Consider the following 21,233-nt stretch of genomic DNA (forward strand, 5'->3'; position numbering starts at 1 on the left):
ATAAATACCATGAACAATTAGTCCAGTGAAACTTCCAGAAACCTCTGTAAACAAAATAAGCAATGTCCAAACATAAAGGAGTTAAATAACAAATATAGAAATATGATTATTGATAGATATGTACATATCATCAATAAACTGTAATATATCTGTAAATATTTATAAATATAAATTTGAATCGTGTGGGGGTGCATTTGGGAGCGTTTGGATTAAGATTTAAAAGCAACCCAATGAGTGTTTTTACAGGAGAATGTGTGTTTCCATGTGTTTATGTCTTTCTGTGTACATTTATATACAGTGAGGTCAATAAGTATTTGATCACCCTGTGATTTAGCAAGTTCTCCCACTTAGAAAACATGGAGGGGTCTAAAATTTTCCTCATAGGGCATTTCCACAGTGAGAGACAGAATCTGAAGAAACATTCAGAAATCACGCTGTACGATTTTTTAAAAACAATTTGCTGGTGCATAAATGCACCAAAATGCTACAAAATACACATTGAATATCCTAACTTTATCACGCGCATGCTCCTTTTTCAAACAGAGTCTTTTGGAACAAGGCCAAGTAACATTGGTGTCTCCCTTTTAGAGTCAGGGAACTGAATTGGCCAGCCTGCTGTCCAGATCCTTTACTTTTGGAGAATATTCTGTGCATCATTAAATGCAAATTATTTAAAAAACAACCAAGTTTGAAACAAGAAATGGAGTAGATTTACTTTCTATGGTTTCGAGGTTTTGTCTCTCCCAGTTGAGCTCCTCTTGATGCTGATGTGTTGCCTGTCTGAGGTTCATGAGCTCGGACACCTTGTGTTCCAGGAATGTAATGTCTTTATTGTTGTAGGTCTGAACTTGAAAGGTGAAATTTGAAGGATCTGCCTAAAAACATATAGCAGAAATAAATTAGTTTTATAAACATCATCATGCTGGTTAGTCTTGTTTTTCCACTTCAAGTTTCTTTTTTCTTTCAAGAAAGTGTGTGAAAGGCAGACATCAATGTAAACATGACTATTTCGTTTGTAGCATAGCAATAAAAGTGTTGGGCGGAGCATTTTAACAACTAAAGCATTTCTTACTTTTTATTAATAACAGAAAGATATATAATGCATGAAATCATAAGCAGAATCGAAACGCAGAAATGAAGCAAATTCCTGTTTGCATTTAAATCACCTGTTTAGGAAGGCTGACGCAGAAAAGTTGCAGTACTTATAAATGTGGGCAGGGTCACAGTGACAGCGCTGAGTGAATGGACCCTTAACTTATGGCCCCATAGGGGAAAAAAGCTCATTGTAAGAACAGATTGTCATTCAAGCCCAATTTTTTTTTTTCAAATCCCAAAAATGCAAACAGATAAAGCATTTATTGCTGTCAACCCCCCCCCCCCCCCCCCTGTGAATATTCAGTTTAAGAGATTTTAAATTTGCAGATTAAAAAAATGATACTCTCTTTATACTTTTAGAAAGCCAAGCCAGGAAAAAATATATTCCTAGATTTTTTAAACAAGCAGGAACACCAAAGTAAAAAAAATCAAAATTACCTTTTGCTCATAAATAATCAAGTATGAACACATATGTGCAAAACATGGATTTGCCAACTTGATTGTGGGTATTTACTGTTTGTAAAAAACGCTTGGAATCCTGACAATCATGTGTTTCTTTACCATAAAAACACAAAACAAAATGTTAAAAGAAGCTTACCGAATTGATCAATTCTCTCTCTTTCCTCAGTGTGTCCCTCACCAGTACTACAAACTGGAGAGCATTGGACGAATAGTTACCCTGAAATAGAAAAACACAACATATTTTAAATATCACCTGATTAACACAACATTATTCACTTTTTCAGAGCTGGTCGGTTCAATTCAGAATTTTAAGAAGTACATTCAAAAATATTTAATTCGTTGTTCGTGGTCTGATTTAGTTTCCTCTGTAGTTTTTGTACTTTTTTGACCACCGTGCTAATACTACAGGAGTTCAAACATTCTGATTTCATCCTTCTTAATGTAATTTTTTTGTATTTGTCTCTTTGTGTTCAGTTAGTTAAACTCAAAATGGCATTTACAAACATCTGCATAGATTCTGTCCCAAAACATGGCCTACACCCAAACATTTAAATAGGGATACAATGGAGCGTTTGTACTTGTACCAGTGCGGCCCACACCCAAGGCAAACACTCATTTTATAGTCAGTTGTGTATAAATATTAGATTTTTTTTCCTTTCAATATTCATCCTGATTAATCCTAAATAAATCAGGATGCTATTGGTTAGAAATGAACAAACAGGTAATCCGTTTGTTCAATGTTTGGATTAAAGACCGCAACTTTTCCCATATTTTCCTCATTACTGTTGTAGAATTTATGCAAATCCTCCTTGTATCCGCCATTTCTCCATATGTAGCAGCATTTTCTATATAATTGAAATCCCAGTTTGTTTGTTTTTTGTTCTGTTTCTGAGGGAAGGAAGTACAATTCAACAGCAAACCTCAAGCTGACACAGGGATAACAGTAAAAGTGTCTAATTCTAGAAACTCTAGAAACGTACCATATGCCTGGCAACCTGTATCAGCTTTATCCTTTCCACCACATTGAGTAGATGAGCAATATTCTGAAACTCCCTCCTGGTTTGGTCCATAAGCTCACGGGCATTATTCTCCAGCTCCGGCCTTGTCAATGAGTAGTCCTCCCTGCGTTCACACACGTGTTCACACAAACACACACATATTTAAACATATGTAGATCTGGAAATACGAATGCTTAAAATAGGTTTTATATTTCAAAAGCAATAGTCCACACGTTAAAAAATGACATCTTTTTCAAAAGTTATTTACAAGTGTGGATAGGAGGAACAGCTGTTCGGGGAACAGCTTTTTCCCAGAAGCTGTGAGACTGCTAAACTCTGAAAGAGCTTTGTAGCTTTAATGTTTACCCTCTAGATGTCTAAAAGCCTTTCTCCAGAGCATTCACCCCTGATCTTGCCATAAATATGGACATTAAGGGGGTTTGAGTGTTTTTGGCTTTTGTTAATTTTTAATTCCTTGCCCAAAAGTGAAACGTAAAGCACTTTCCAAACATTCATTTAATTTTAAATTACGGTAAATGAATCAATAAATGGTAGCTGGCATTTTTGCAAAAAGGTTTTTAACAAACTCAATATGATGTGTTTTTAATAAACCATCTCCAAATTGCAAATCTTGTACACTTTTTTTCCCCACTGACTAGGGAAATCTAAGCCGGCACATTGGTAATAATTAGAGATTTTGAATTTTGGTTTGATAAATATAGTCATTTTTTTTAAATTGTTATACAACTGCGAATATGCAAATAGAAAAATTAAACAAATTCTGTGTTTTGTTTTTTTGACAAGAATTTATTTAAAAAAACAAGAAATAAACGTTTTTTTTGGTATTTTATCCAGTGTAAAAAAAACGACTAGCGCTATCTTTTTATATTTGCTTTCATATAAAAAGAACATTAAACCCTTTTTTTATATCGTCTTGGGTCAGTTATGATCAATCTTATAAAAAAAAATTTCAAAATCTGCTTAATTGGTTGAGCAGACATTTATTGGGTTGAAAAGCAAATTTTTTTTTAAAATGAAATGAACATGTAATGCAGATAAAGGATTTGTAGTTCCTGCTGTTGGCCCTGAAATCTTCTTTCTTTTCCTTTTCTAAAATGAGCCCAGTAGCTTTATATGTTTCTTGTTTTCCTGTCTATGTGAAATGAGCCTTCTCTAAGAAACCCACAACGTTTCTTCTCATTGTTGACAAGTCACTTCCTCTTCATGGAGTACAGTTTCGAGTTGCATTTCCTGATACAGCAACAGTGTTCAGCAACAGTGATTTCTCTCAAGGATTTTAAAGCCAGTGTGGTTATATTAATCATGTTGACATCAGTTCATTAGTTCATAAGGCTGTTCAAGGCTCTGCATGCGGTTTTGGATTTTGCCTCAAACATGAATTTGTTAAATCTCGGAAAACATTGTAAAGCACTGTGCACTACATGAGATTGGACCTTAGTGTTAGATTGACATTTTTTATTTAAAAACGGGCAATTAAAAAAATATGGTAATACACACACACATACACACACATATACATTTGTTTAAATATGCATGCAAAGATGTTTGTCTTACCATCTCTGGTTCTCAATCCATTCAGCAGCGTAAAACCGGGCCTCAATGGGGAAAGTGTTTGGCGGATACAGTGAGTGGACTGTATCGCTTGGCAGGACGTGTATAATTTGTGCAATTTTTGCCCACTGAGCCATGATGTTGTAAAGAGCTGTAAACAAAACACAGACTTTTGTCAGTTTTGCAGACAAAGAAAATTATGCTTCAGTCATTTTATGTTTATTTAAGCCAGTACCACACCTAGGGATACTACATGGTGGTGTACATCAAAATATATTGCTGGATTGGCCGTCACGTGTCATATGACGTGACACATGTGCGCCATTGCTATGCATTGAGTCTTGCCGCATGACGCAAACAGGTATGCAATGAATCATAAAAGGGGGTGCAATGTTTAGCAATCAACGACAAAAACTATGACAAGAAATAATCCAATCGAGAGGAGTCACCTTTCACAGGTTAGTGATCACATTTCAATAGAGAGAAATCCAGCTGGGAACTCTGAAGTGGGTGCTAGTTTGGTTCATCAATGTATATTTTTATTCATATTTAGTATCTCAAAATTTGACAAACTTGCTGTTTAAGATTGTAATGCAGGAGTAATATTCATTACTTTTACAAAAGGCTTTTTAACTGAAGTCTGTCTATTAGACAAGTTTACAGCTAGGCTAAACTCTAATAACTAAGCAATACCACTTTACTGGTAATTTACACACCTGTATCAAAGATAAAATTGCAGTTAACGGACTAGTTAATGGAAAATCGTTAATTCATTTATTTTGTTTGATTAATATATAAAGAGATTAAATTTACCTATGTTTGTTGGTTAAAACACATAATTGCATTTTATAAAAATATCCTCAAATGTTCTACAGATTCATCACAGCCCAAACTTACTATAAAACTCCATAAGATGCAATATTTTCATAAACTCATTAACTGGATTGTTTTGATAAGTGAGTCAACATTGGACCAAAAATTGAAAGAAAATAAAAAAGTTTTCCATGCTTATTTTTCTAGCATCTTATGAGGTTCTGCAATCGTTTGTTTTATAAATTGCAGTGTTTATTCTATTTTTATAGGTTGGATTGTAAAGAATCGTTCCAGAGAATTATCATGTGAGACGTGTATATGTTCTGGCAAGTGCTCCATCTCATAGATTTCCAGAGGCCCTTCCCACTCAAAGATCGTGGCAGACTCCAGCAACCATCAGATACAGTAATTGCCATCCTGTTTTCAGCAGAACATCACCTACGACGTGCATCATATTAGACATTTACACACATCAATGCTGCAAAAGCACACACAGCTTCAACAGTACACCTGTGAAGGAATGGCCAGGAGAGAAACCCTGTAGCAGACAGGACACAACGCAGATCCACAATATAGCCAAAGTTTAATGTCTCGAGAGGACAAAACAAAAAAAAAAAAAACAGGTCAGGTACAAAGACGCTTAGGCACAGAGCACAGAAAAGCCACACCTAAAATAGGGACCTAATGAGGATTTCATGCAGCTGTGACTCTCACAGGAGGCCTCAGAGTGGAGAAGGCCTCCAGGAGAAGCCACAGCCTGTCACATTTTATGACAACACCAAGCTAATTATTTTAAAAGGCCTAATAAAACATCTGATTTGAATGTAATTGTTAATTGTAACGGAGATATATTTGTATTTGTATGTAATGCAATAATAATAAAAGATGGTAGTTTCGTATTAATTTTACTATGAAAGAGTATTACAAGGTGTTGATTACCTAGTTTTATTTGGATGCGTGGTAGAGGGAGTTTTCTTTTTCTTTTTTTAATAAGAAAAGGGCCTTGTTGCTCAACTTTGCCAAGTTTATCACCCATTCATCCTACTACATTTCAACAACCTCCCTCCTTTCAAAATCAATAATTTTCCAAGCTTTCGAGCAATTCTTTGGAAAAATTGTTAAGAAATAAGGGAGCAAGCCTTATTTTTTTGGTCGTTTCCTGCCTGTCCCAAACAGGAACAGTATGTTCTGTTGACATGACTCAATGCATAGTAATGGTGCCAGTGCGCGCACGTCAATGAGTGTAGCAGCAAATAGCCAAAGGCCATTCAAGGAAAATATATGTATTAATGTCATTAATTTGTAGTATAACTAGTTTGAAAGAGTTAAGCCAGCAAACTATTGCTTTCCACTCTTAATTTATAATTATCCTCCATAACTGATTCACATATAAAAACATATTTTACTCTTCTTCCTCCCTAAAAAATGTCGGTAACGCTTTCTTTTACAGTACAGTACTTACAGTGTACCGTCCTTTTGCCCTTGGGGTAGTTATGCTGCATTCAAGTGCGCTGGGAATTTGCAACTATGCTCGCCCAACCTACTTAACAAAAACACACACTAAATATTTAGCCTTGTTGTTTTACATATTTTCCTGACATTATATATTAAAACAAGTTCACGTTTAGAACAATATTTAAAAAAAGTTAAGTTTTGAATAGTTTATTATCATGTTTAAATGAGGATAATAATTGATTAGTTTCAAGCATTACAGTCAAAGCAATAAAGAATTCACAGAGATTTATCAAACTCATTACAGAAATGATTAAATAAGTAAAATATACTTTGTACTTTATAAAAGTCTTTATGCTTTTTATGTTCATTTGACCTTGTATTGTGATTTTTCTTGCAGTTACAAACCCTGAAGAAGTCCGGCACCGTTACCAAACTCTGCTGAAGGAATTTTGACGGACAAAAAGCACGACCCTCAGGCCAATAATGTGTTTTTTGGAATGCTGTTGAGAACTTAAAACAAATTTCATTGTGATGACATTTTGTATGCTGCAGAAGTGTATAATTAAAGATTGTTGTTTTCACTGCTGTCTTGTTTCTCTTTAATTTGTCTCATGTTACAAGAAGTAATCAGGCCAGAATATGTTGTTACAATGCAGTTACTTTACCCTTACCAACAAGTTAGCATTGTGTCGTTTGGTGAGGTCAGAAGACCAAGTGTCTATGTACACTGTATAGGAAGGTAATACGTGAACATACCCAGCATTTACTACTGAAAGTACCATGTAGTTGAGTGGAAATAGGGCTGACATTCTTTTACAGCCCAGTTTCAGTGTACTTAAGGGGTAAGTACCAAGTAATATTCAAGTGAACATACCCAGTGGTCCCCACCTGCCTGAAAACCGCCACCATCATTCCAATACCCAAATCATCCACAGTGACAGGTCTGAATGACTATCGGCCGGTTGCCCTGACACCGATAGTCATGAAATGTTTCGAAAAACTGGTCATGACACGCATCACAGAATCCATCGATATCACCAAGGACCGGCACCAATATGCATACAGGTCAAACCGATCCACAGAGGACGCCATCTCCTCTGTGGTCCACACAACCCTCACCCACCTAGAGAACAAGAACGCATACGTTCGCCTGCTCTTCGTGGACTTCACATCAGCTTTTAACACCATCATCCCGCATACCCTCACCCAGAAACTACACACACTAGGACTGAACCCCACTCTGTGCAACTGGGTCTTGGACTTCCTGACAGACAGACCACAGTCTGTAAAAATCCGCAACGTCTCCTCCTCCCCGATCACCCTCAGCACGGGCTCCCCCCAGGGCTGTGTGCTGAGCCCCCTCCTGTTCACCCTGCTCACGCACGACTGCACAGCGAGTCACCCTAGCTGTTTGATCGTGAAGTTTGCAGATGACACAGCTGTGGTTGGACGCATCTCCAACAACGATGAGTCCGACTACAGGCAGGAGGTGGAACATCTGGAGAGCTGGTGCAGAGACAACAACCTCTGCATCAATGGGAAGAAGACCAAGGAGATGATCATGGATTTCAGGAAGGACAGATGCCCCCCTCCCCCCATTCACATCGGAGGGGACGCGGTGGAAGTGGTTTCCAGCTTCAGGTACCTGGGCGTGCACATCTCCAGCGACCTCACCTGGAGCACCAACACCTCCTGCCTGGTCAAGAAGGCACACCAGCGCCTTTATTTCCTGAGGAGGCTCAGGCGTGCTGGGATGGGGATCTCAGTGCTGACCTCCTTCTACAGGTGTGTGGTGGAGAGCGTCATGACCTCCTGCATCACTGTCTGGCACGGCAGCTGCTCTGCAGCAGAGAGGAAAGCTCTGGAAAGAGTGACAAAAGCTGCACAGAGGACTGTGAGCTGCAGCCTGCCGTCCACCACTGACATCTATAAGACCAGATGCAGGAAACGGGCCTCCCGCATCCAGAAAGACCCCACTCACCCCTCACACCCTCTGTTCTCCCTGCTCCCCTCAGGGAGGAGACTGAGGAGCATAAAGAGCAGGACCACCAGACTGAGGAACAGTTTCTTTCCTGAAGCAGTCAGACTGCTGAACTCCGGTTGATCACTGCACCCCCCCCCCCCCCCCACTCTCCATGGACAACAAGCTAATTCCCAAGTGCAATATCACAGGGCTGTGCAATACTTAACATAACATACTGTGCAATTGAAAAATACTTCTGTGCAATACTCCGTAACAGTCTGATATCACATTGATATTATTATTGATACTATATTTATTTATGTCTGAATGTAAACGGCTGGCCCGGGACCAGAGAGCCTAATTTCGTTTTATCATGATAAAATGACAATAAAGTTTCCTGATCCTGATCCAGTATTTAGTAATGAAAGTACCATGTAGTTGAGTGGAAATAGGGCTGACTTTCTTTTACAGTACAGTTTCAGTGTACTTAAGGGGTAGTTTCTGTGGTAAATTTATGGTAAATACTATTAAACATACGAGTGCAGACTTAAATTCAAGGTTCTTTATTTGTACTTACCTTGCACATACATGTGGTAAGGACCATAAAAGACACCTTTGCACAACATGTAAATACCCAGTAAGAATATTATAAATACCCAGTATGTACCACATAGGTATGAACCAAATAGTACCACATAAATACACAGTATGTACAGAGTAGACACAAAAAAGTACCATGTAAGTACTCAGTAAATTCCATCAAAAGTACCACTTAAGTACCCAGTAGTTACACAATAAGTACCATGTAAGTACCACTTAAGTACACTGTAAGTACTGTACTGTAAAAGAAAGCGTTACCAAAATGTCTTTTGATGTTTTTCTGTTGTGTGATGTTTTAGTTTCCAGTGCTTCATCTCCCATCCAACATCACAGACAGACGGATCATCTAAACTAGACCTTTCCCCAAATATTCATGCAATTTTGATTTAAACTTACTAGTCTGTGTTTCTTTTATCTGCATCTTTATAAAAATTTACAAAATACAAAAAAAGAAAATGGTTTAAAAGTATTTATCATTAAAAAGCTAATTTTATTCATGCATGCAAGAAAATGAAAAAGGTTGAACCAACAAAATGAACAGATGATTTGCTCATTTCTTGTTACTTAAATGCTCTTGTAACCCCCGTTACAAATACACTCAGTAATAATAGAGCATTTTACAATGATATAAAAAGGTCAATAAATATTAATAAACAACATGATAAAAACAGCTAAAAGTTGTGAGGATAAAAATATAAATAGTATTAACATTAATAATTTATAGGTTTTATTACTATTTTTGTTTAAAAAGAGAAATTGTTTTTGTTGTCGATAAAGTTTAAAGTTTTTCAAGAGCCCTCCCCAACCTGTGCGTTGCGTAGCGGAGAGATAGGCCTGTTTAGGGCAGAGACAGCAAGCACGCGCAGCAGAGTAGCCATTAGCTGAAAAACTACGGTGAAAAACTAAAATAACGGTGCAAACCTGTTGTCAAGCCAGACCGGAAGAGGGGTGTGAGCCAAATAAGATTTTATGCCATTACCAGACGAGTTTTGGTGAGTTTTGTTTTGTATTTTGCCTACTTTTGTGGCGTGGGTTTTGCCGTGATGAGGCGAGCCCAGTTGAGACCAATTTAAGTTGTGAAAAGATGACAAAACAGTACTTTTGAGATATTTATAATTTTCTTTGACACTTCGAAACATGAATGTATTTTATTTGATGTATTTTGGGTATATTTTGTGTGAAAAGAAGCTAATTTTGCAAGTAGAGTTGGATGTATGAAAAAGAAAAAAGAGCAGCCGCCATTTTAAGTTTCTAAAGAGTCACGTAGCCTTCTAGTGCGGCTCCGCTTTCATTTTGGAGTGGTTTTATTTTGCATATGGACTAAAATTATTTTTATGGCCTGTCCTGCAGGCCAGGTTTTTGAGTCCCCCCGAGAGTAATTGGGAGACGGTTCCGGACCGGATCGTTCTGGACTTCTCCTGATCCATGGATGGCGAGCCTACCCAAGGAGCACGATAATCCGGACTGCCTGTAGAGCATCACGTGGTCCTTTACTTTTCCTCACTACTACAAAATCTCTGCCAAGGTCGCGGTAGGAGATTGAACACTAACTGTGGATCCAATATACTTTAAAGGAGCACTACCAAAACTGGATACGTCTGCTAACAAACTTTAAAGGATTTTGCTAAGCAATTGGACATTTAGAAAAACAGTTCTTTGTTTGCTTTGCATATTGAATTGTCTTTTGTTTGATATCTGATATTTTGTAACTTTAAAGGATACTTTTGGTGTAAATTTAAAGTGACAAAACTGATTTACAAAAAAGTGAAAAGGGTAATTATAGTGAACTCAAAAGAAAGCTTAAACTAAATTTAAGTTAAATAAATTTAGTTCTGTAACTAAAATCCCTTTAAAACAAATGACCGGTCATCTTTAATTAAAATAGATTGAAACTGAAATTAACTTGAACAAAACCTTTTATTTGAACTTTAACAGAAAAAGTAAAGGAAGAAACAACATAAAGGGTGTTGAAAAGGTGTCTTAACATTACTTAAGAACCAAATTTGTATGTTTATTGTTGTTTGTCAATTGTTCAGTAAACTGCCGGCTTTTTCCATTCTACCTTTTTATTGACTCTTGGCTCTTTTATTCAATACACACCACTCCGTGCGAACCTATATTTGGTCCAGTAGCCTGACTACCTCTGCCTAATAGCATAGGTGCTACACTCTGCTCAACCATTTGTTGGAGAATATTGCTCATCAATGTAATTTTAAAAAATGAATACACGTAAAAAAACTGAAAGAAATGAAATACATACTTTGTCATTATTGCTAAACAGGTTCTAAACTCGAAAAAAAGTTCTATCCCTTTACACTGAGGTTTTTAAACAGTTAAGAGGAAATGACACTACGTGGCAAGTCTCCACTGAAAGTAATTTCACATGTTTATTTGTCAACATCAGACAGAAAGATAGCATTGAAATGACAGATTAATTGACAGTACAAATGAAAAGTGTGACTGTGGCCGTCTGGAAGTGGAAGCAGAAAATTAGTTCTAAAGAGCTGCAGGCTTTTTTTTTTTTTTTTTAAAAAAACAACCAGGGGGAGTTTCAAAAGGCATGATTGTTGCAAGTTCTCTTTTGATCATTTTTAAATGCATTTATTTAAACTCTCACAACAGAAACTAGAACCTTCCTTGAATGTAAAAGCGTATGTTTTGGTCCCATGAAATGGAGAAACTGTTTCTTTCTAGAGAAATATTCCACTGCTTGAGTTTTTAATCAACTCCAAGGTCATCTGGACCCGACGGGTATATGCAATTGCTCCAGCCACTCTGAAACAGCAGAGTGGACAGGTGGAGCTAGTATGCTCATTATCATGGCACTTGGCTGCACTTGCCTCGCTGATGCTAAAGTACTTTCAGAAGTTTCAATATAGTCAGTCCCATTAGCTGTCACACATCTAGGTATGTATATTAAAGCAGGTATGCTCTCTGCATCTCACCCATCCCTTGGGTGAGCAATAAGCTCCAGGTTGGCTACCCTGGCCATCTCGACCCAAAGGCTCTGCTCCCAGCTTTATCATATTATCATATCGCATTATTAATTAACATTCTGCTTGAATCTTTGTGAACGCTTACCTCAAATGCAGTATCAACGTTTAAACATAGAAGCTTTTGGCTTTTCTATTAACATTTTATTTTCAGTTGAAAGATAATGTGTTTATTGCCATCCAAGGTTCAAGGACTTAACCTTTAAAAGACATAATAAAGTCATGATATGTATGTCATAACATTCCTTATGCAAGGCTGTGCAACTCCATGAACACATGGAAAGATGTAGGGTTTTGTGGGCACATGTCTAGACTGCTGAGTCAGTTTTCTTAGCCAACAGCTGGATCCGCCCCTCACCTCAGGAGAAAACTTAAGTGTTTTATCAGTTTTTCTTGCATGTTAACACTGAAATGCTGGTCGTTTATAGATTTTACAGCATTAGGCGTTTTACAAAACTATGCTTATGTTCTTTTAATAAGAGCTCTGTCTGCTGTAGTCAACTGTCCATTCAGTCATGATATTATTACATGAAAAAAGGAAAACTTCACATAATTCATCATCATCATCTCCTGCAGAGGTACGAGGTCCTGTCCCTATCTGTGGAACCATATACAGTGTATCACTGGACTGCCTGCCCCCTGCCCCCTCGTGTTCCAAATAGGAAGTACCAAGAAGCTAAAATCCCATAGACCTCTATTTAGAAATAAACAGTTATTACTCAGTCATTCTGAGTAATAACCATTCCTACTCTGACACCTTTTTTTTCACCTTTTCATGCTAATCCTACGTTTTTCGTTATATTTTTTCTTTATCGCAAGTCATTCAAGCTATAAACTAACCAATCTGATGCCTCAGTAAAAGCATGTGGTGCCCCCTGGTCCCCCACCTCAAACATTTGATTGACAGATTCTCAGTGGAAGGGGTGTGGACTTCGAACAAGCTTACTCGTAATAGAAACGTGACTCGGATCGACTTGGACCAATGACTGTCGACTGGCTCCAAATGTTGGCGCCAGTTATGAGGAAAATGGTGTCTGTATTAGCTTCATTTCCCTGGAGCTGGAGGTAAGGCATTTTCTATGGATGACGCCACACCATCTTTATTTACAGTCTTTGCATAGAACCGAGAACTTGAGCCGTTTTTTTTACATTGCATCACATAATTACACAAAATCATGTCTGCATGACAAGACAGAGAGAAAGGCCTAGTCTTTTACAAAAAACAAAAAAGGGTAAACTATTTAAATCAAAGGAGGTTAACATGGTCCTATATATTCTTTTCATTTTCATGGAAACATAAAAACAGTGAACATGTTTGCACACTACACTAAAATTGTTGCAAAAATAATCCAGTTTATTAGTACTTAAGTATTTGTTACTTTTTCAAATTCTCACGTCTGTGAACTAACTAATAAAAACGCTCAACAAGTTTTGTTTTGTGTAAGATTGGTGCCGTAACATGCTTTGAATAAATGCACAGGGACAAATATATTTGCAAACCTATAGCAGATCTCACAAAAAGTGTCTTTGTGCTGCATTCCTGTTGCTCTGCAGAGCTTCAGTTTGCTGGTGTTTGTAAAGTAGGCCTTTTTTTATTGTAACCTATGTTTAACAGCCGTGCCCCATTCAGTATTAATATAATATATGTCCAAAAATATCTGTAGGTGGCTTATTATGGCTGTGTTTCTGTTAAGACTGGTCTGTTCACTTTTGAAAAGTAAAATGCAGAGTAAAAAATGTTGAATTAGCAGATGTTGAGAAAAAAGGAATAATTTCATTCTAGAAATTGCTCTTCAAAAGCTGGAGATCAATGGCTTTTTCAGTAGTCCTGCACTTAGGTTCACACTGCTAACCGGTAACATTAGGAGTACGGTAACAACGTGTTTGCATTACAAGCAGTTAGAAAGCAGAGTTTCTGTGAAACAGAACTGCTTAGCTGAGAACTTTCTTGCTGAGAACTGAAAACTTTCAGCAACGCATGATACCAGTTTAGTGGTTGTAGAACCAGATCTGTCAAGTTGTATCTTTGATTTTAATCTTTTGTCATTAAGTGACTTAAATGTCTGAGGGTCACACAGCATTAACCTCTTTAGACCTGACGTCTACATACGAGGACATCACATTGTGGGTTTTAGTTCACTGTAGTTAATTCTGATTACCTGCGGCCCTGTGACTATGAAAGAAAAAAGGCATATCAAGACTTTATTTACTTATCAGTTTTATTCAAGAATAACTATGAAAAGGCTGAATGACGTCACTGCAAATTGCCCTCCACAAGTCTTGATTAGCCAGTTTTCACTGTTTATGTTGGAGGTGTTCTCTATAAAAAAAAAAAAAACAGAAGAGCATTGTTCAATTCTTGTCGTTCTAAGTCACCTGACTTCCAAAGAAAACTCATGATTACTCACAATTGAAGAAAGCTCTCATTTATAATGGCAGTAACAAGCTTAACATATCACAAAATTATGACTTTAACCTTAAACAAGAAAATCATCCAGATGAACGTGAACGTATTTCCTCCTCGTCTCTGTCTGTGGAGCTGATGCAGCAAATGCTTAATTCCTATAAAATTAGATAACAGTGAATGTGTAAATGTTTGCCAATGGTCTACTTATTTTTGTATAGTTTTCTAAAGGTGTAACATGTATTCGCAACAATTTGAGCAGCTGGAGAAAATTAAGAGGAGAAAAGAAGTAAAGGAAGACTATTTGTTGACTTTGGCTTTATGGTGTACCACAATGGCTTTGCAGAAAAGCTGGTTTTTATGTGCTAACAATTTAACTGCCAGAGGAGCTGAAGGGTTTCTTTTTTTTTCTCTCATACAGCAAACACATTCCTTGTCTCCTAAAGTCAATGATAACACAGAGCCTTTTTAAAACCAAAGAAGCGTCAGGATTCCTATTAGTGCTTTTTCATTCCACTCAGTTTAAGGTGTTTGACCCCACCCAAGAGTAATCAATGTAACAATAAATGTTTGAAATTAAAATCTGGAAAAAGTTTATGAACATTAGTGATGCAGCACACATGGTACTGTTTTAAATTTAGATAAAACATCTACAAGTCATGTTGTTCACCTGAGGCTGCATTTCTGTATTTATTTTTTTTGTCGCTGCACGGTTAAGTCTTACATGTCTGCAGCAATAACCCAGAGGCCTGTCAACATTTGTTTTCCCAGCCATGTATCCTCACAAAAAAAACAACCAAATAAGAAACCCACAATTTTCCACACATTCTGTCTCCTTCTCCGTCTTCTATTCTGAACAACTCAAGCGTTGCATGCCAAACAAAATGTTCTTAACTTCCTTTTAAGACTCAATACTTACATAGTTCTTATTGAAACAAAAACATGTAAGCAACTTATTTGAAAAAATGTATTTACAAACAAAATTGATAACATTTTCTGTAATGCAAGATGTGTAGCATTAATAACCTTATCACTATAATAAAGCAAAGGTCTTTCATGGTTCAGACATCTGTCACTTTTCTCACAAGTCTCACTGCAGCTTCATCTCAACTTACCTGTAACATGACCGCAGGAACACTGGTTTCATTTAAACTTGCACTCAGTTTTCCAAAGGTTTATGAGACTTCCCTTAAGATACAGCAGTTAAAACAAAGCTTTGACAGTAACAAAAATCCCTTTTTGACATGTTAAAAAGCTGCACGGCCCCTTATATAGCTATGTGGGTTTAGTGTTCTTGTAGTGTTGCAGAATGCTTTATACAGCTTTTACTACAGTGACCCTGAACTCCATGTCACACCAACAAATCATTGCAAAAACAGCAAAATAAAAAAGTATTTAAAAAAACATGTACAATGTCCCATAGAACGAACCTTTTCCAGTTTCTGCAAAAAAATAAAAATAAATAAACATTTTGGAAATCAAGTAATTTCCAGGAATTAAATGAGAAGTTAAAAAATGAAACACGAAACCAGAAAAGATAGGTACATCACTGATTGGATGATGACATTTTTCCATTTTATCAGAACGTTGTTTGGCATGAAATGAAAGTAAAAATTCTCTGTACTAATCAACCTTTTTAGTAAGCTGATATTAAAGATGCATTTGAAAGAGCTCAAAGTTAAAATTAACATCATCCAATCAGCAATGTCCTATAGTTCCTACCTTTTCTGGTTTCTTATTGTGTTTTGTCTTTGACGTTTTGTTTTAATTTCAGGTCATTACTTTTGTTTTCTAAAGTGCTTCATTTTTATTTTATTTTATTTATTTGGAATTTTGTTTTGTTTTTTAATTTTTGCTTTGTTCTGCAATATATTTTTGACTTGAGTGATTTGTTGGTGTGATTTATTCTTAAGGGCCACCGTACTTTACTGTACTTTACATGTTCTTCTGTTTCAAATTAGTTCTCCACATTGTAAATTAAGGCACCAAAACATTTTTAGGGAGAGAAAAAATTCCTGAGCTAATCTTTGTTTTTAACAAATAATTAATTAATAATGATGTATTTTATTAGACTGAAAGACTGTTTTTTTATTTGAATGTTATATTTTAAGTGACAAAGGATTGACCTTTTGACCCCTCCCTGATGGTTTTCTGCAGACACTCCACACCAGACACCTCACATTACCTACAATAATTCTCTGTATAACATACATTGTTGTTATTGATCCTTCAATAAATGTTGTCGATTTTATAACTTGTTTTTTCTTCATTTTGGTTAGCTCAATCTCCTCTCAAATAAAAGGCAGCGACACAACAGAGAGTTTGTTAAATGTCCAAAACCTGGATGTGATTGAACTAGATTAGGAGAGACAGCAGAGAGACACTTCCTCCTTCCTCTTCATGGTGGGTGAGAAGAGCAGCTGCCATGGGAACTCAGTGGCTCTTTCCACAACCACTTCGGAAGCTTATTATAAACAATTATTGTGCACTGAAAGCTGCTGGAAGGGTGGAGGATTTTAAAAAGTGCATCTTCTCTTATCCACCCCCACCCCCCAATCTCTGTTTGTGATCTGGGCGTGTTTTGGCCATGGTGTTGCTGCATTTCATGATGTTGCCAATATAAGTGAATGAGAGGCTTTCATAACTCTGATGAAGGGAGTGACACGCAGAAAGCTGGCACAAGTGTACACGGAGTTTGTTTACCAAAAAGTGCGACAACCTATCGGGCGCAACCACGCAAAAATCGGGATTTTGTTGTGCGTTAAATTATAAATGAAGATTAAAGCTGCATTCATGTGGAACAAATGGGTATAAATGGTTTGACGTGAGGCCAATATTCATTACGTTCCAAATACGATCATAATAAATGTATTATATTTACTTTGAGTTTAAAATATGGATTTGAGAAAAATGAAACTAAACGTGGCAAAAAAAGAGGGTGGGTGTTTGAGGCCCACGTGAAAACCTTATTTTTACAGCTTTGGAGAAACGCAGCCTCTCTGTTCATCACCTCTGTTCCACATAAAAAAAATAACCCTAAGAACTTACCTTTTTCCAAACACGGACTTAAAGCGTTCAAAGTGTCCAATCGCCTCTTCCTCTTCAGGTTTTTGGTTCTCTGCCTGCGCGAAGAGCCTACTACTGAAGACGTCCTGCCTCCATCTCTCACTTTTTACGCAGTTCTCCTCAAAGCTGAACTCTTATGTCGGGGGGGAAAAAACGTCCACAGTCCACGAGCTGTTCTCTGCTTTTACTTTTTGTGAAGACGCTGGGCTCGGCTCACTTCCCCGTTACGCGATGTGCCATGAGCAGCAGGAGCCGCGCATCATGTTATTTCCTGCCTTCAAGTCCACACATGACTGAGGCGCCGTGGGTCGTACCCAAACATCAGGGCGCTGTGTGGTAACAGTGAAACAGTGTGACGGCAGAAGTTTGCAGCTGGAGTCGCATTAAGGCGTATTTTTGACCCGATTGTCCAACCAGAACTATAAATCGTCTAAAAATATTTAACTGTGGGAATAGGAAGCCGCTCGTTTGGGCTATGAAATCTTGAAGTTGCTCTCTACTTTGGGAACAATGAGTTCAGATGAATGCCTTGGGCTGGTAGACTTCCACGGAACAGGTCGTGGGCGGAGCAATGATGAGTCATTTTACTAGACGCAGTGAGTTCCAGTAAAACACATGATAGCATATCTGCGCAGACCAGTGCCTTCAGCAGAGACGCGCACAAACGGCACCGGAGCCGAGGGCCACGCAACCAGCGTAAAACAGCGTTTAACTGCTGCAACTTTTGCAACCCTGCTGCGCCACGGTTCTCTGAGATTACGCAAAGAGATTCAAGAAGGAACCAATATGATCATAGTTTAATTAACACGAAAATGCAGGATGAAAGCCTGAAAAGAATTGCGCTGAAAAACAGCACATTATGGCACAATACATACTCTTTTTGACCATAATAAAAATACTAGGCTGTAAAGATGAATCCACTCAATGAATTTGATCCATGAATGCATTCATCAATCTGTCTGTAGGAAGTTAATCAAATTGAAATTCAAAAGGAAATTAATTGATTATATTGGAAAATGCCATTTGGATTGAGGCATGGTAGGTTTTCCTTACTCTAAAGTAAAAACGACCAAGTGCATCACAGTAGACAACACTCACATGATGGCAGCAAAAAATGATCAAGTCATCATTCCAGTCCAATGTGTGGAAACACTTTGAATTTTGCAAAGACCTGACCATACAGTTCATACAATTTTGATGTGGAAAAACAACAGGAAACTAAGTGTCAATGGATTTGCCATTATTTCTTTTTTACTTGTTGGTTGGTACACATATTTAATGTATACTTAATCATCTTGCAAGAAATACAAGAATTCTGGAAAACTTCACCTGCACTGTGCGCAGGTATGTATCTCTGAGTCACACTGGTTGAATTTTTGGCTAAAGATATCCTGGATCCATTTTAGAGCAGTGAATCGTTTTAGCAGCCACAAGATGTGAATCGAATCTTTGTAAAATTGTTCCCCCCCTCCCTATAAAAAATGTGCTTCATTTTACATGTATTTTGCCTTCATTTGACAGTTTTTCCTTACTTTTGATTACATTTTTTAATTCAAGCTGAATTTAGTAGAAATCTCCCGGCGTCTCATTAACTTAACATTCCACAACTGAATAAATATTTACATGTTACCTAAAGACACCTTCAGCTGCCTGATGACATCTGTGTTCACAAATATTTACTTTGGTTTATAACAGCCAGCATTTTTCTTTAACATTCAACCACAAAAACAAAAAGAAAGCCTGAGATTAACTAAAGCTTTTCTTTGTTCTTCTGCAAACTCAGTTAAACCCAAAGCAAAAAGCTGAAGCTTTGATCCATGTTACAATGTTTGGGTTGTGGATGAATGGTGTGCGTGTTGTGGTTGTTCTGTGCAGTCCACAGAAGACTGCAAAATTGTCTTTGAGAGGCCAAACATGTAAGAAGGAACCTTCAGAAAAGCATGTCTACAGCTCACAAACAGCTCATCTTTCCTTTCTCTTCAATTTCTCTGAACCTGTCTAACACTAGGCCACACCTGCAGGTGATAACTTTCAACAAAAATAAGACATTTTTAAAATACCATTTGATAATTTACTGTTAATCTATTTCCTCAAACAAAAATAATCACCTTCACTTAAAGACCCACCTGCAACACCGGCTGCCACAAGATCAATACAGGTTTCCCTTAACAGTGAGTATAAAACTTTTCAAGTCCGACCCCAATCATCTTTTGATCTATTCTAAAAGCCTTCCCAGTGGTCTTTTAGTTATAAACACATTGTGGTTTTTGTACCCCCCCCCCCCCCCAAATAAAAAAAGTGTTTTTTTGGGCACAGTTTCTGCAAAGCAGCAGGGGTTTATTGGAAATGTGAGTCTTGGCCGCAAATGTGGGCACTGAGTAAGCCTGCCTCATTTTCCTCATCATCTGTTTATAGCAACCCTCATAGTTTTTTTTTATGTTTATAACATTTAAAAAGTCAGTACTATTGAGGCAAAACTCCTACAGGACCCTCGACTGGATTAAGGCTATGCATTAATTAAAGTTAGGGTTATAGTTGTGTTGCAAAAAAAAAGACTTAAATTTTGTATGTTTGTACTGTAGTGTTTTACTGACATCAGGTTTCTGTTTGTGCCAATGAGTTCCCAATAACCAGCAGGCAAACGCAGTCAAAACAAGGACCGAAAACCAGAAGATCATGTCTGGATATGACGCTCGGTGATGCAAGCAGAGTGACACAAACAATAGTTTTGCACTGAGTGAGGGTCAGTGCAGTTGTTAAGTAGACAGTAGCCGCGTTTACATGGGCAAAAGTAATCGGAATGAACGCCTGATCGGAAAGAAAATGCGTCATGTAAACGCGCCGTTCGGAATACTCTGCCCCGATCAGACTCATTCGGATCAGAATTTCTTTCCGATCGAGATAGGTGGGTTATATCGATCGTTTATCCGATCGTGGAGCATGTAAACGGTCATTCCGATCGTGTGTCACTGCTGCTCTGGTTTACGTCATGCATAGAAGGTGTTTCGCTGTGAGAAAGCTTTGGAGCTCATACGGGACCGACCAGCTGCTCTGCGGACGCCCCGTGAAAAGCGCCGCTCCGCTCTCGCCCCGCTGGCTCTCCCCTCTCTTACACCCCTCACGGGGGAGATTCGGAGGAGGAGCGCTTCGTGCCCCCTGACGCTCACTCGGTCCACTGGCACCCGAGTGAGCAGAGCAGCTGGATTAATAATTTTGTGTCGGGGGGGGGGGGCTTTTTTACGTGTGCGTTTTGTTGTTTTCTTATGTGTGGGAGAATTCAGACTGCGAGCCGTCCCGCCGCTCTGGGTTAGCGGCTGCAGGACTCAGGAGGAACCGTGTTCGAACAGAGCTCGGGCCGCTAGCTCACAGAGTGGCTTTGGGGCGGTCTGTGTGAACTTTCAGAGCAGAAATAAATGTCGCTCAGTCCTTAGAAAGCTGCAGATTGCTGCGTTTCTTGCACGGTCCTGGATTTTGTGTCCATCCATCAGGCTAATGATGTTAGCCCGTGTTAGTCTGTCCTAAGCTTTCGTCCAGCTTAATTCTTCCACAAAAAAAGCACTGACCACACAGATTAAATATAACGATGAGCGAACAGGCAATTCATAATATTCATGACATTAATAAAAGCACGTTTGGAAGATCGTCTCGTATGTTACCGAGCTGCTGCATAAATGTCTGTGGAAGCGGTTTGTTTACAACGGGACCTATATCCGCATCCGGGTGATTTTTACACTACTGCGCATGCCCAAATGATTCATTCCGAACGAGAGTGTGAGCCATGGGAACGTTTGTTCTAATCGGAAAAAGGTTTT

General features: G+C 38.0%; 1 protein-coding gene and 1 long non-coding RNA gene across 2 annotated transcripts in view; one reads left to right on the forward strand and one right to left on the reverse strand.

Annotated features, from left to right (window-relative positions):
• stat6 (signal transducer and activator of transcription 6, interleukin-4 induced) overlaps positions 1 to 17,997 on the reverse strand; it is a 34,818-nt gene extending 16,821 nt beyond the window's left edge. The window contains exons 1-5 of the mRNA XM_023956571.2: positions 17,404 to 17,997; positions 4,131 to 4,278; positions 2,538 to 2,679; positions 1,694 to 1,774; positions 716 to 875 (exon numbers count right to left, since the gene is read on the reverse strand). Coding sequence (XP_023812339.1) covers positions 716 to 875; positions 1,694 to 1,774; positions 2,538 to 2,679; positions 4,131 to 4,264 — 517 coding nt within the window. The 5' untranslated portion in view covers positions 4,265 to 4,278; positions 17,404 to 17,997. The remainder of the gene's footprint in view (positions 1 to 715; positions 876 to 1,693; positions 1,775 to 2,537; positions 2,680 to 4,130; positions 4,279 to 17,403) is intronic.
• On the forward strand, positions 9,720 to 11,021 carry LOC111947654 (uncharacterized). Its single transcript, XR_002873522.2, has 2 exons — positions 9,720 to 9,950; positions 10,309 to 11,021. It is a non-coding gene; the product is annotated as an uncharacterized LOC111947654 (long non-coding RNA).
• Positions 17,998 to 21,233: the final 3,236 nt, after the last annotated feature.

Source organism: Oryzias latipes, chromosome 7 (genome assembly GCF_053564925.1).
Source record: "Oryzias latipes strain Hd-rR chromosome 7, Olatipes_Hd-rR_3.1".
Lineage (NCBI taxonomy): Eukaryota > Metazoa > Chordata > Actinopteri > Beloniformes > Adrianichthyidae > Oryzias > Oryzias latipes.